This window comes from Oncorhynchus clarkii, chromosome 31 (assembly GCF_045791955.1).
Source record: "Oncorhynchus clarkii lewisi isolate Uvic-CL-2024 chromosome 31, UVic_Ocla_1.0, whole genome shotgun sequence".
NCBI lineage: Eukaryota > Metazoa > Chordata > Actinopteri > Salmoniformes > Salmonidae > Oncorhynchus > Oncorhynchus clarkii.
In genome coordinates, this window is record NC_092177.1 from 4,059,162 (window position 1) to 4,074,233 (window position 15,072).

A 15,072-nucleotide genomic window follows, 5' to 3' on the forward strand; every position below is an offset into this window, starting at 1 on the left:
TGGTTAGATTCCCCTCTACTGGTTAGATTCCCCAGTTCTACTGGTTAGATTCCCCAGTTCTACTGGTTAGATTTCCCAGTTCTACTGGTTAGATTCCCCTCCACTGGTTAGATTCCCCAGTTCTACTGCTTAGATTCCCCAGATCTACTGGTTAGATTCCCCAGTTCTACTGGTTAGATTCCCCAGTTCTACTGGTTAGTTTCCCCTCTACTGGTTAGATTCCCCTCTACTGGTTAGATTCCCCAGTTCTACTGCTTAGATTCCCCAGTTCTACTGGTTAGATTCCCCTCTACTGGTTAGATTCCCCAGTTCTACTGGTTAGATTCCCCTCTACTGGTTACATTCCCCAGTTCTACTGGTTACATTCCCCAGTTCTACTGGTTAGATTCCCCAGTTCTACTGGTTAGATTTCCCAGTTCTACTGGTTAGATTCCCCAGTTCTACTGGTTAGATTCCCCAGTTCTACTGGTTAGATTCCCCAGTTCTACTGGTTAGATTCCCATCAACTGGTTAGATTCCCCAGTTCTACTGGTTAGATTCCCCAGTTCTAATGGTTAGATTCTTCAATTCTACTGGTTAGATTCCCCAGGTCTACTGGTTAGAATCTCCAGTTCTACTGGTTAGATTCCCCAGGTCTACTGGTTAGATTCCCCTCTACTGGTTAGATTCCCCAGTTCTACTGGTTAGTTTCCCCTCTACTGGTTAGATTCCCCAGTTCTACTGGTTAGTTTCCCCTCTACTGGTTAGATTCCCCAGTTCTACTGGTTAGTTTCCCCTCTACGGGTTAGTTTCCCAAGTTCTACTGGTTAGATTCCCCTCTACTGGTTAGTTTCCCCAGTTCTACTGGTTAGATTCCCCTCTACTGGTTAGTTTCCCCTCTACTGGTTACATTCCCCAGTTCTACTGGTTAGATTCCCCTCTACTGGTTAGATTCCCCAGTTCTACTAGTTAGATTCCCCAGTTCTACTGGTTAGAATCTCCAGTTCTACTGGTTAGATTCCCCAGGTCTACTGGTTAGATTCCCCAGTTCTACTGGTTAGATTCCCCTCTACTGGTTAGATTCCCCAGTTCTACTGGTTAGTTTCCCCAGTTCAACTGGTTAGTTTCCCCTCTACTGGTTAGATTCCCCAGTTCTACTGGTTAGTTTCCCCTCTACTGGTTAGATTCCCCTCTACTGGTTAGATTCCCCAGTTCTACTGGTTAGATTCCCCAGTTCTACTGGTTAGATTCCCCAGTTCTACTGGTTAGATTCCCCTCAACAGGTTAGATTCCCCAGTTCTACTGGTTAGATTCCCCAGTTCTAATGGTTAGATTCCCCAGTTCTACTGGCTAGATTCCCCAGTTCTAATGGTTAGAATCTCCAGTTCTACTGGTTAGATTCCCCAGGTCTACTGGTTAGATTCCCCAGTTCTACTGGTTAGATTCCCCTCTGCTGGTTAGATTCCCCAGATTTACTGGTTAGTTTCCCCAGTTCAACTGGTTAGTTTCCCCTCTACTGGTTAGATTCCCCAGTTCTACTGGTTAGATTCCCCAGTTCTACTGGTTAGATTCTCCAGTTCTACTGGCTAGATTCCCCAGTTCTACTGGTTAGATTCCCAAGTTCTACTGGTTAGTTTCCCCTCTACTGGTTAGATTCCCCAGTTCTACTGGTTAGATTCCCCTCTACTTGTTAGATTCCCCTCTACTGGTTAGTTTCCCATCTACTGGTTGGATTCCCCTCTACTGGTTACATTCCCCAGCTCTACTGGTTAGATTCCCCAGTTCTACTGGTTAGATTCCCCAGTTCTACTGGTTAGATTCCCAAGTTCTACTGTTTAGATTCCCCAGTTCTACTGGTTAGATTCCCCAGTTCTACTGGTTAGATTCCCCTCTACTGGTAATATTCCCCAGTTCTACTGGTTAGATTCCCCAGTTCTACTGGTTAGATTCCCAAGTTCTACTGTTTAGATTCCCCAGGTCTACTGGTTAGATTCCCCAGTTCTACTGGTTAGATTTGATCCCCCAGTTCTACTGGTTAGATTCCCCAGTTCTAGTGGTTAGATTCCCCTCCACTGGTTAGATTCCCCAGTTCTACTGCTTAGATTCCCCAGTTCTACTGGTTAGATTCCCCAGTTCTACTGGTTAGATTCCCCAGTTCTACTGGTTAGTTTCCCCTCTACTGGTTAGATTCCCCTCTACTGGTTAGATTCCCCAGTTCTACTGCTTAGATTCCCCAGTTCTACTGGTTAGATTCCCCTCTACTGGTTAGATTCCCCAGTTCTACTGGTTAGATTCCCCTCTACTGGTTACATTCCCCAGTTCTACTGGTTACATTCCCCAGTTCTACTGGTTAGATTCCCCAGTTCTACTGGTTAGATTTCCCAGTTCTACTGGTTAGATTCCCCAGTTCTACTGGTTAGATTCCCCAGTTCTACTGGTTAGATTCCCCAGTTCTACTGGTTAGATTCCCATCAACTGGTTAGATTCCCCAGTTCTACTGGTTAGATTCCCCAGTTCTAATGGTTAGATTCTTCAATTCTACTGGTTAGATTCCCCAGGTCTACTGGTTAGAATCTCCAGTTCTACTGGTTAGATTCCCCAGTTCTTCTGGTTAGATTCCCCTCTACTGGTTAGATTCCCCAGTTCTACTGGTTAGTTTCCCCTCTACTGGTTAGATTCCCCAGTTCTACTGGTTAGTTTCCCCTCTACTGGTTAGATTCCCCAGTTCTACTGGTTAGTTTCCCCTCTACGGGTTAGTTTCCCAAGTTCTACTGGTTAGATTCCCCTCTACTGGTTAGTTTCCCCAGTTCTACTGGTTAGATTCCCCTCTACTGGTTACATTCCCCAGTTCTACTGGTTAGATTCCCCTCTACTGGTTAGATTCCCCAGTTCTACTAGTTAGATTCCCCAGTTCTACTGGTTAGAATCTCCAGTTCTACTGGTTAGATTCCCCAGGTCTACTGGTTAGATTCCCCAGTTCTACTGGTTAGATTCCCCTCTACTGGTTAGATTCCCCAGTTCTACTGGTTAGTTTCCCCAGTTCAACTGGTTAGTTTCCCCTCTACTGGTTAGATTCCCCAGTTCTACTGGTTAGTTTCCCCTCTACTGGTTAGATTCCCCTCTACTGGTTAGATTCCCCAGTTCTACTGGTTAGATTCCCCTCAACAGGTTAGATTCCCCAGTTCTACTGGTTAGATTCCCCAGTTCTAATGGTTAGATTCCCCAGTTCTACTGGTTAGATTCCCCAGTTCTAATGGTTAGAATCTCCAGTTCTACTGGTTAGATTCCCCAGGTCTACTGGTTAGATTCCCCAGTTCTACTGGTTAGATTCCCCTCTGCTGGTTAGATTCCCCAGATTTACTGGTTAGTTTCCCCAGTTCAACTGGTTAGTTTCCCCTCTACTGGTTAGATTCCCCAGTTCTACTGGTTAGATTCCCCAGTTCTACTGGTTAGATTCTCCAGTTCTACTGGCTAGATTCCCCAGTTCTACTGGTTAGATTCCCCAGTTCTACTGGTTAGTTTCCCCTCTACTGGTTAGATTCCCCAGTTCTACTGGTTAGATTCCCCTCTACTTGTTAGATTCCCCTCTACTGGTTAGTTTCCCATCTACTGGTTAGATTCCCCTCTACTGGTTACATTCCCCAGCTCTACTGGTTAGATTCCCCAGTTCTACTGGTTAGATTCCCCAGTTCTACTGGTTAGATTCCCCTCTACTTGTTAGATTCCCCTCTACTGGTTAGTTTCCCATCTACTGGTTAGATTCCCCTCTACTGGTTACATTCCCCAGCTCTACTGGTTAGATTCCCCAGTTCTACTGGTTAGATTCCCCTCTACTGGTAATATTCCCCAGTTCTACTGGTTAGATTCCCCAGTTCTACTGGTTAGATTCCCAAGTTCTACTGTTTAGATTCCCCAGGTCTACTGGTTAGATTCCCCAGTTCTACTGGTTAGATTTGATCCCCCAGTTCTACTGGTTAGATTCCCCAGTTCTAGTGGTTAGATTCCCCTCTACTGGTTAGATTCCCCAGTTCTACTGGTTAGATTCCCCAGTTCTACTGGTTAGATTTCCCAGTTCTACTGGTTAGATTCCCCTCCACTGGTTAGATTCCCCAGTTCTACTGCTTAGATTCCCCAGTTCTACTGGTTAGATTCCCCAGTTCTACTGGTTAGATTCCCCAGTTCTACTGGTTAGTTTCCCCTCTACTGGTTAGATTCCCCTCTACTGGTTAGATTCCCCAGTTCTACTGCTTAGATTCCCCAGTTCTACTGGTTAGATTCCCCTCTACTGGTTAGATTCCCCAGTTCTACTGGTTAGATTCCCCTCTACTGGTTACATTCCCCAGTTCTACTGGTTACATTCCCCAGTTCTACTGGTTAGATTCCCCAGTTCTACTGGTTAGATTTCCCAGTTCTACTGGTTAGATTCCCCAGTTCTACTGGTTAGATTCCCCAGTTCTACTGTTTAGATTCCCCAGTTCTACTGGTTAGATTCCCCAGTTCTACTGGTTAGTTTCCCCAGTTCTACTGGTTAGATTCCCCTCTACTGGTTAGATTCCCCAGTTCTACTGGTTAGATTCCCCTCTACTGGTTAGTTTCCCCAGTTCTACTGGTTAGATTCCACGGTTCTACTGGTTAGATTCCCCTCTACTGGTTAGATTCCCCTCTACTGGTTAGTTTCCCCTCTACTGGTTAGTGTCCCCAGTTCTACTGGTTAGATTCCCCTCTACTGGTTAGATTCTCCTCTACTGGTTAGATTCCCCAGTTCTACTGGTTAGATTCCCCAGTTCTAATGGTTAGATTCCCCTCTACTGGTTAGATTCCCCAGTTCTACTCGTTAGATTCCCCAGTTCTACTCGTTAGATTCCCCTCTACTGGTTAGATTCTCATCTACTGGTTAGATTCCCCAGTTCTACAGGTTAGATTCTCCAGTTCTACTGGCTAGATTCCCCAGTTCTACTGGTTAGATACCCCAGTTCTACTGGTTAAATTCCCCAGTTCTACAGGTTAGATTCCCCAGTTCTACTGGTTAGTTTCCCCTCTACTGGTTAGATTCCCCTCTACTGGTAAGTTTCCCCAGTTCTACTGGTTAGATTCCCCAGTTCTACTGGTTAGATTCCCCAGTTCTACTGGTTAGATTCCTCAGTTCTACTGGTTAGATTCCCCTCTACTGGTTAGTTTCCCCTCTACTGGTTAGTTTCCCCTCTACCGGTTTAGATTCCCCAGTTCTACTGGTTAGATTCCCCAGTTCTACTGGTTAGATTCCCCAGTTCTACTGGTTAGATCCCCATTCTACTGGTTAGATTCCCCTCTACTGGTTAGATTCCCCAGTTCTACTGGTTAGATTCCCCAGTTCTACTGGTTAGATTCCCCAGTTCTACTGGTTAGATTCCCCAATTCTACTGGTTAGATTCCCCAGTTCTACTGGTTAGATTCCCAGTTCTACTGGTTAGATTCTCCAGTTCTACTAGTTAGATTCCCCTCTACTGGTTAGATTCCCCAGTTCTACTGGTTAGATTCCCCAGTTCTACTGGTTAGATTCCCCAGTTCTACTGGTTAGATTCCAGTAGAACTGTAAGTGCGTGTGTGTGCGTGTGTAGTGTTGGGATTCGTTACTTGAAAAGGTAGTTTATTCCATTTGATTTGTAACAAAAGTAGTTTATTCCATATTACTCGATATATAAAACAAGATGGCGCTGACAGACATGGCAGCTTTGCTTCTTGCTCCAAAGCAAATTTGCAGCATTTATTTATTTTTGTTGTGTTGTTGTTTATTTTTGTTGTCCGGAGTGGACTTCTAGTCCGACTCAGGAGGCAGGAACACCATCCATCGCTTCTGAGTATATTACTCGCTAATGTTCAGTCTCTGGACAATAAAGTAGACAAGCTCAGGGCGAGGATCTCCTCTAGAGAGACATCAGGGACTGTAACATGCTCTGTTTAACAGAATCATGGCTCTCTCTGGATATACTGTCCCCATCCATACAGCCAGCTGGGTCCTCAGTACATCGTGCAGAAAATAATAAAGAACTCTCCTGGAAGAAGAAAGTCGGTGGTGTTGTCAGGGAAATTGCAAGATTATGTTATAATGCAATACGCATTAAAATGGTTGTTTTATTCGTCAGAACAGAGTATTCTGTTAACTATTGTGTGTGTGTTCTACTGAGGATGGGCCTCTATGAGATAACCCTGACAGAGGAGATCTACGATGTCTTTGGGTGATAAAACCTAAAGAGCATTCCAGAGAACATGAGTTAATGTTTCTGCTCTATACCGTACCAGGAAGAGACGGTTCCAGTTCGGAGTCGGAGGGCCAGACACTGGTCTATACAATGAAAACCGTTGACACAGCATATACTGCCTTCTATGTATTATAGATATCTTTCATATAGATCTTAACCTTGTGACCCATTCTATGTATCTGTTGTTCGTCATGTCGGTTGGAAGGGGAGTATCTTGGCTATAAAACATCTTTGTACTTTTGTTTTATCACTCTCAACGGATCGTTATAAATGGTGAATCGTTGACAAGTCATTGCTATTGCAAAGCTCTTATTATTAAAGATGTAGTTTAAGTATAACTCTGACTTGTGTGATACGTTTGTCTCTCCTCATTTGATAATACAGAAATAAATCACCACAGTGTATGTTTCATGATTTAACTACTCATGGTGTGATTGTGATAACGTACAGAAACTCAAGTCCTTTTTTTCATCCTGACCAAGAATACTTCACAATCAAATGCAGACCTTATTACCTCCCAAGATAATTATCTTTGGTTATAGTCACAACTGGGTCCTGGACTTCCTGTTGGGCCGCCCCCCAGGTGGTGAAGGTAGGAAACAACACCTCCACTACACTGATCCTCAACACAGGGGCCCCACAAGGGTTCGAGCTCAGCCCCCTCCTGTACTCCCTTTTCAGCCAAGACTGCGTGGCCAAGCACACCTCCATCTCAATCATCAAGTTATCAGATGACACAACAGTAGTAGACCTGATTACCAACAATGACGAGACAGCCTACAGGGAGGAGGTGAGGGCCCTGGCACCATAACTGCTCACTCAACGTCAACAAAACGAAAGAGCTGATCGTGGACTTCAGTAAACAGCAGAGAGAGCAACCCCTCATCCACATCGACAGGACCACAGTGGAGAAGGAGGAAATCTTAAATTTCCTCAGCGTACACATCACAGACAAACTGAAATGGTCCACCCACACAGATAGTGTCGCGAAGAAGGCACAACATCTGCAACCTCAGGAGGCTCATTAACTTTTACAGATGCAAAATTGAGAGCTTCCTGTCGGGCTGTATCACCGCCTGGTACGGCAATTGTACCACCCGCAACCACAGGGATCTCCAGAGGGTAGTGAGGTCTGCACAACGCATCACCGGGGGCAAACTACCTGCCCTCCAGGACACATACACCACCTGATGTCACAGGAAGGCCATAAAGATCATCAAGGACAACAACCACCCGAGCCACTGCCTGTTCACCCCTCTATCATCCAGAAGGCGAGGTCAGTACAGTTGCATCAAAGCAAGGACCGAGAGACTGAAAAACAGCTTCTATCTCAAGGCCATCAGACTGTTAAACAGCCATCACTAACACAGAGAGGCTGCTTCCCTATATACATAGACTAGAAATCACTGGCCACTTTAATAATTGAACACTTTTATAATGTTTACACATTTTGCATTACTGATTTCATATGTATATACTGTATTCTATTCTATTCTAATGTATTTTAGTCTATGCTGTTCCGACATCGCTCATCCAAATATTTATATATTCTTAATTCCACTTCAGATTTGTGTGTATTGTTGTGAAATTGTTAGATATTGTTAGATGCATTGTTAAATACTACTGTGCTGATGGAGCTAGGAACTGTACACCTGCAGTAACATCTGCTACATATGACCAATAACATTTTATTTTATTTGAGTGTAAACCATCGAAATCAACAATTTCCTGTCTGCTCCTTTGGCTTGAAGCACAAACGTGGTCCCAATTGATAATACCGAACACTGCAACCGTTGTACACCAATCATGATTCATGAAATTGAAAGCCTGTCTTTTTAAAATGTGTTCTGAGCAGCCGAAGTGGAGCATAGGCAATCGGGCTTGGGTAGGGTGTGTGTGTGTGTGTGTGTGTGTGTGTTATCCCTCTTACCTGCTGGTTCTCGTCATATGTCTCTCCTTCCAGATGATCTCTTTGTGTCTCTCCTTCCATGGCCTCCTGCCCATACTCCTCAGGCTGTGGACAAACATAATATTGTAAAACAAAACGAACAACACGTCCTATTTCACCAGAACACTATTTTTTTTGTAGTTTTTTTTGTGAACCGTTAGGTAGAGATGCTAGATAGTCCGGTACAGAAGGCAGGAAACACAGTGTAAGTAATGCACACTTGATGATAATGCGATAATGATGACCAGACCAGGGTTGGAGTCCATTTCATTTCAGGAAATACACTGAAATTACAATTTCACTTGTTTTCCATGCTTGTCAACGAAGATCATTTGGAATTTGGAACTTTCTGAATTGACTGGAACTGAAATGGAATGGACCCCAACCCTGGCACAGATCTGATGGAAACACGTATAGTAGCATATGGGCTAACCCCCCAGTATCCTACACCAAGAGATGTACCCAGAGGACAGGTAAATCCCAGTATCCTACACTAAGAGATGTACCCAGAGGAAAGGTAAACCTCAGTATCCTACACTAAGAGATGTGCCCAGAGGACAGGTAAACCTCAGTATCCTACACTAAGAGATGTACCCAGAGGACAGGTAAACCTCAGTATCCTACATTAATAGATGCACACAGAGGACAGGTAAACCTCAGTATCCTACACTAATAGATGTACCCAGAGAACAGGTAAACCTCAGTATCCTACACCAAGAGATGTACCCAGAGGACAGGTAAACCTCAGTATCCTACACCAAGAGATGTACCCAGAGGACAGGTAAACCTCAGTATCCTACACTAATAGATGTACCCAGAGGACAGGTAACCCCCAGTTTCCTACACCAAGAGATGTACCCAGAGGACAGGTCACCCCCCAGTATCCTACACTAATAGATGTACCCAGAGGACAGGTCATGGCGTAGGGGTCTGAAAGCTACTGGTAGATCACCAAGGTACATGGATACTTCAGTCATTTGAGTAATTAACATGAAATCTATCTCAGTCTATCATAACTTTGAATATCTTTTAAGAAATCAATTCATATATATATATTATAATTAGTTTTATATCTGTGTCCATATTGTCACTGAGTTTCCAGTAGATAGAGTTTCAAAATGTACAGTGCCTTGCGAAAGTATTCGGCCCCGTTGAACTTTGCGACCTTTTGCCACATTTCAGGCTTCAAACATAAAGATATAAAACTGTATTTTTTTGTGAAGAATCAACAAGTGGGACACAATCATGAAGTGGAACGACATTTATTGGATATTTCAAACTTTTTTAACAAATCAAAAACTGAAAAATTGGGCGTGCAAAATTATTCAGCCCCTTTACTTTCAGTGCAGCAAACTCTCTCCAGAAGTTCAGTGAGGATCTCTGAATGATCCAATGTTGACCTAAATGACTAATGATGATAAATACAATCCATCTGTGTGTAATCAAGTCTCCGTATAAATGCACCTGCACTGTGATAGTATCAGAGGTCCATTAAAAGCGCAGAGAGCATCATGAAGAACAAGGAACACACCAGGCAGGTCCGAGATACTGTTGTGAAGAAGTTTAAAGCCGGATTTGGATACAAAAAGATTTCCCAAGCTTTAAACATCCCAAGGAGCACTGTGCAAGCGATAATATTGAAATGGAAGGAGTATCAGACCACTGCAAATCTACCAAGACCTGGCCGTCCCTCTAAACTTTCAGCTCATACAAGGAGAAGACTGATCAGAGATGCAGCCAAGAGGCCCATGATCACTCTGGATGAACTGCAGAGATCTACAGCTGAGGTGGGAGACTCTGTCCATAGGACAACAATCAGTCGTATATTGCACAAATCTGGCCTTTATGGAAGAGTGGCAAGAAGAAAGCCATTTCTTAAAGATATCCATAAAAAGTGTTGTTTAAAGTTTGCCACAAGCCACCTGGGAGACACACCAAACATGTGGAAGAAGGTGCTCTGGTCAGATGAAACCAAAATTGAACTTTTTGGCAACAATGCAAGACGTTATGTTTGGCGTAAAAGCAACACAGCTCATCACCCTGTACACACCATCCCCACTGTCAAACATGGTGGTGGCAGCATCATGGTTTGGGCCTGCTTTTCTTCAGCAGGGACAGGGAAGATGGTTAAAATTGATGGGAAGATGGATGGAGCCAAATACAGGACCATTCTGGAAGAAAACCTGATGGAGTCTGCAAAAGACCTGAGACTGGGACGGAGATTTGTCTTCCAACAAGACAATTATCCAAAACATAAAGCAAAATCTACAATGGAATGGTTCAAAAATAAACATATCCAGGTGTTAGAATGGCCAAGTCAAAGTCCAGACCTGAATCCAATCGAGAATCTGTGGAAAGAACTGAAAACTGCTGTTCACAAATGCTCTCCATCCAACCTCACTGAGCTCGAGCTGTTTTGCAAGGAGGAATGGGAAAAAATGTCAGTCTCTCGATGTGCAAAACTGATAGAGACATACCCCAAGCGACTTACAGCTGTAATCGCAGCAAAAATGTGGCGCTACAAAGTATTAACTTAAGGGGGCTGAATAATTTTGCACGCCCAATTTTTCAGTTTTTGATTTGTTAAAAAAGTTTGAAATATCCAATAAATGTCGTTCCACTTCATGATTGTGTCCCACTTGTTGTTGATTCTTCACAAAAAAATACAGTTTCATATCTTTATGTTTGAAGCCTGAAATGTGGCAAAAGGTCGCAAAGTTCAAGGGGGCCGAATACTTTCGCAAGGCACTGTATGTTTTATTGTCAGGTGCACAAGTACAGTCGTGGCCAAAAGTTTTGAGAATGACACAAATATTAATTTCCACAAAGTTTGCTGCTTCAGTGTCTTTGTGCAGGGTAGCCTTAGAGTTCTTGGGAACAGGAATGATGGTGGTTACCTTGAGACATGTGGGGATTACAGACTGGGACAAGGAGAGGTTGAAAATGACCGTGAATATGCCTGCCAGCTGTTCTGCACATGAACTGAAATGCTTACTTAGAAGTTCTTAACCAACAATGCAGTTTTAATAAAAACAAGTGTTAAGTAAAAAGATATAAGTACAAAATAATACTAATTAAAGAGCAGCAGTAAAATAACAGTAGTGTGGCTATATACAGGGTGTTACGGTACAGAGTCAATATGGAGGCTATATACAGGGTGTTACGGTACAGAGTCAATGTGGAGGCTATATACAGGGTATTACGGTACCGAGTCAGTGTGGAGGCTATATACAGGGTGTTACGGTACAGAGTCAATGTGGAGGCTATATACAGGGTATTACGGTACAGAGTCAGTGTGGAGGCTATATACAGGGGGTTACGGTACAGAGTCAATGTGGAGGCTATATACAGGGTGTTACGGTACAGAGTCAATGTGGAGGCTATATACAGGGTGTTACGGTACAGAGTCTGTGTGGAGGCTATATACAGGGGGTTACGGTACAGAGTCAATGTGGAGGCTATATACAGGGTGTTACGGTACAGAGTCAATATGGAGGCTATATACAGGCTGTTACGGTACAGAGTCAATGTGGAGGCTATATACAGGGTGTTACGGTACAGAGTCAATATGGAGGCTATATACAGGCTGTTACGGTACAGAGTCAATGTGGAGACTATATACAGGGTGTTACGGTACCGAGTCAATGTGGAGGCTATATACAGGGTGTTACAGTACAGAGTCAATGTGGAGGCTATATACAGGGTGTTACGGTACAGAGTCAATGTGGAGGATATATACAGGGTGTTACGGTACAGAGTCAATGTGGAGGCTATATACAGGGGGTTACAGTATAGAGTCAATGTGGAGGCTATATACAGGGTGTTACGGTACAGAGTCAATGTGGAGGCTATATACAGGGTGTTACGGTACAGAGTCAATGTGGAGGCTATATACAGGGTGTTACGGTACAGAGTCAATGTGGAGGCTATATACAGGGTGTTACGGTACCGAGTCAATGTGGAGGCTATATACAGGGTGTTAGGGTACAGAGTCAATGTGGAGGCTATATACAAGGGGTTACGGTACAGAGTCAATGTGGAGGCTATATACAGGCTGTTACGGTACAGAGTCAATGTGGAGGCTATATACAGGGGGTACCGGTACAGAGTCAATGTGGAGGATATATACAGGGTGTTACGGTACAGAGTCAATGTGGAGGCTATATACAGGGTGTTACGGTACAGAGTCAATGTGGAGGCTATATACAGGGTGTTACGGTACAGAGTCAATGTGGAGGCTATATACAGGGTATTACGGTACAGAGTCAATGTGGAGGCTATATACAGGGTATTACGGTACAGAGTCAATGTGGAGGCTATATACAGGGTATTACGGTACAGAGTCAATGTGGAGGCTATATACAGGGTATTACGGTACAGAGTCAATGTGGAGGCTATATACAGGGTATTACGGTACAGAGTCAATGTGGAGGCTATATACAGGGGGTTATGGTACAGAGTCAATGTGGAAGCTATATACAGGCTGTTACGGTACAGAGTCAATGTGGAGGCTATATACAGGGGGTACCGGTACAGAGTCAATGTGGAGGCTATATACAGGGTGTTACGGTACAGAGTCAATGTGGAGGCTATATACAGGGTGTTACGGTACAGAGTCAATGTGGAGGCTATATACAGGGTGTTACGGTACAGAGTCAATGTGGAGGCTATATACAGGGTATTACGGTACAGAGTCAATGTGGAGGCTATATACAGGGTATTACGGTACAGAGTCAATGTGGAGGCTATATACAGGGTATTACGGTACAGAGTCAATGTGGAGGCTATATACAGGGTATTACGGTACAGATTCAATGTGGAGGCTATATACAGGGTGTTACGGTACAGAGTCAATGTGGAGGCTATATACAGGGGGTACCGGTACAGAGTCAATGTGGAGGCTATATACAGGGTGTTACGGTACCGAGTCAATGTGGAGGCTATATACAGGGTGTTACGGTAGAGTCAATGTAGAGGCTATATACAGGGGGTACCGGTACAGAGTCAATGTGGAGGCTATATACAGGGTATTACGGTACAGAGTCAATGTGGAGGCTATATACAGGGGGTACCGGTACCGAGTCAGTGTGGAGGCTATATACAGGGTATTACGGTACAGAGTCAATGTGGAGGCTATATACAGGGTATTACGGTACAGAGTCAATGTGGAGGCTATATACAGGGTATTACGGTACAGAGTCAATGTGGAGGCTATATACAGGGGGTTATGGTACAGAGTCAATGTGGAAGCTATATACAGGCTGTTACGGTACAGAGTCAATGTGGAGGCTATATACAGGGGGTACCGGTACAGAGTCAATGTGGAGGCTATATACAGGGTGTTACGGTACAGAGTCAATGTGGAGGCTATATACAGGGTGTTACGGTACAGAGTCAATGTGGAGGCTATATACAGGGTGTTACGGTACAGAGTCAATGTGGAGGCTATATACAGGGTATTACGGTACAGAGTCAATGTGGAGGCTATATACAGGGTATTACGGTACAGAGTCAATGTGGAGGCTATATACAGGGTATTACGGTACAGAGTCAATGTGGAGGCTATATACAGGGTATTACGGTACAGATTCAATGTGGAGGCTATATACAGGGTGTTACGGTACAGAGCCAATGTGGAGGCTATATACAGGGGGTACCGGTACAGAGTCAATGTGGAGGCTATATACAGGGTGTTACGGTACCGAGTCAATGTGGAGGCTATATACAGGGTGTTACGGTAGAGTCAATGTAGAGGCTATATACAGGGGGTACCGGTACAGAGTCAATGTGGAGGCTATATACAGGGTATTACGGTACAGAGTCAATGTGGAGGCTATATACAGGGGGTACCGGTACCGAGTCAGTGTGGAGGCTATATACAGGGTGTTACGGTACCGAGTCAATGTGAAGGCTATATACAGGGTGTTACGGTACAGAGTCAATGTGGAGGCTATATACAGGGTGTTACGGTACAGAGTCAATGTGGAGGCTATATACAGGGTGTTACAGTACAGAGTCAATGAGGAGGGTATATACAGGGGGTACCGGTACAGAGTCAATATGGAGGCTATGTACAGTGGGTACCGGTACAGAGTCAATGTAGAGCCTATATACAGGGGGTACCGGTACAGAGTCAATATGGAGGCTATATACAGAGGGTACCAGTACAGAGTCAATGTGGAGGCTATATACAGGGGGTACCGGTACAGAGTCAATATGGAGGCTATATACAGGGGGTACCGGTACAGAGTCAATATGGAGGCTATATACAGAGGGTACCAGTACAGAGTCAATGTGGAGGCTATATACAGGGGGTACCGGTACAGAGTCAATGTGGAGGCTATATACAGGGTGTTACGGTACAGAGTCAATATACAGGGGGTACCGCTACAGAGTCAATGTGGAGGCTATATACAGGGGGTACCGGTACAGAGTCAATGTGGAGGCTATATACAGGGTGTACCGGTACAGAGTCAATATGGAGGCTATATACAGGGGGTACCGGTACAGCGTCAATATGGAGGCTATATACAGGGGGTACAGGTACAGAGTCAATATGGAGGCTATATACAGGGTGTTACGGTACAGAGTCAATGTGGAGGCTATATACAGGGGGTACCGGTACAGAGTCCATGTGGATGCTATATACAGGGGGTACCGGTACAGAGTCAATATGGAGGCTATATACAGAGGGTACCAGTACAGAGTCAATGTGGAGGCTATATACAGGGGGTACCGGTACAGAGTCAATATGGAGGCTATATACAGGGGGTACCGGTACAGAGTCAATGTGGAGGCTATATACAGGGTATTACGGTACAGAGTCAATGTGGAGGCTATATACAGGGGGTACCGGTACCGAGTCAGTGTGGAGGCTATATACAGGGTGTTACGGTACCGAGTCAA

At 44.3% G+C, this 15,072-nt stretch overlaps 1 protein-coding gene across 2 annotated transcripts in view; it reads right to left on the minus strand.

The window, feature by feature from the left end:
- LOC139390615 (synuclein, beta) overlaps positions 1-15,072 on the minus strand; it is a 45,610-nt gene that overhangs the window by 7,484 nt on the left and 23,054 nt on the right. For both annotated transcript variants that reach the window (XM_071137859.1, XM_071137858.1), the window contains exon 5: positions 8,149-8,232. In XM_071137859.1, coding sequence (XP_070993960.1) covers positions 8,149-8,232 — 84 coding nt within the window. The remainder of the gene's footprint in view (positions 1-8,148; positions 8,233-15,072) is intronic.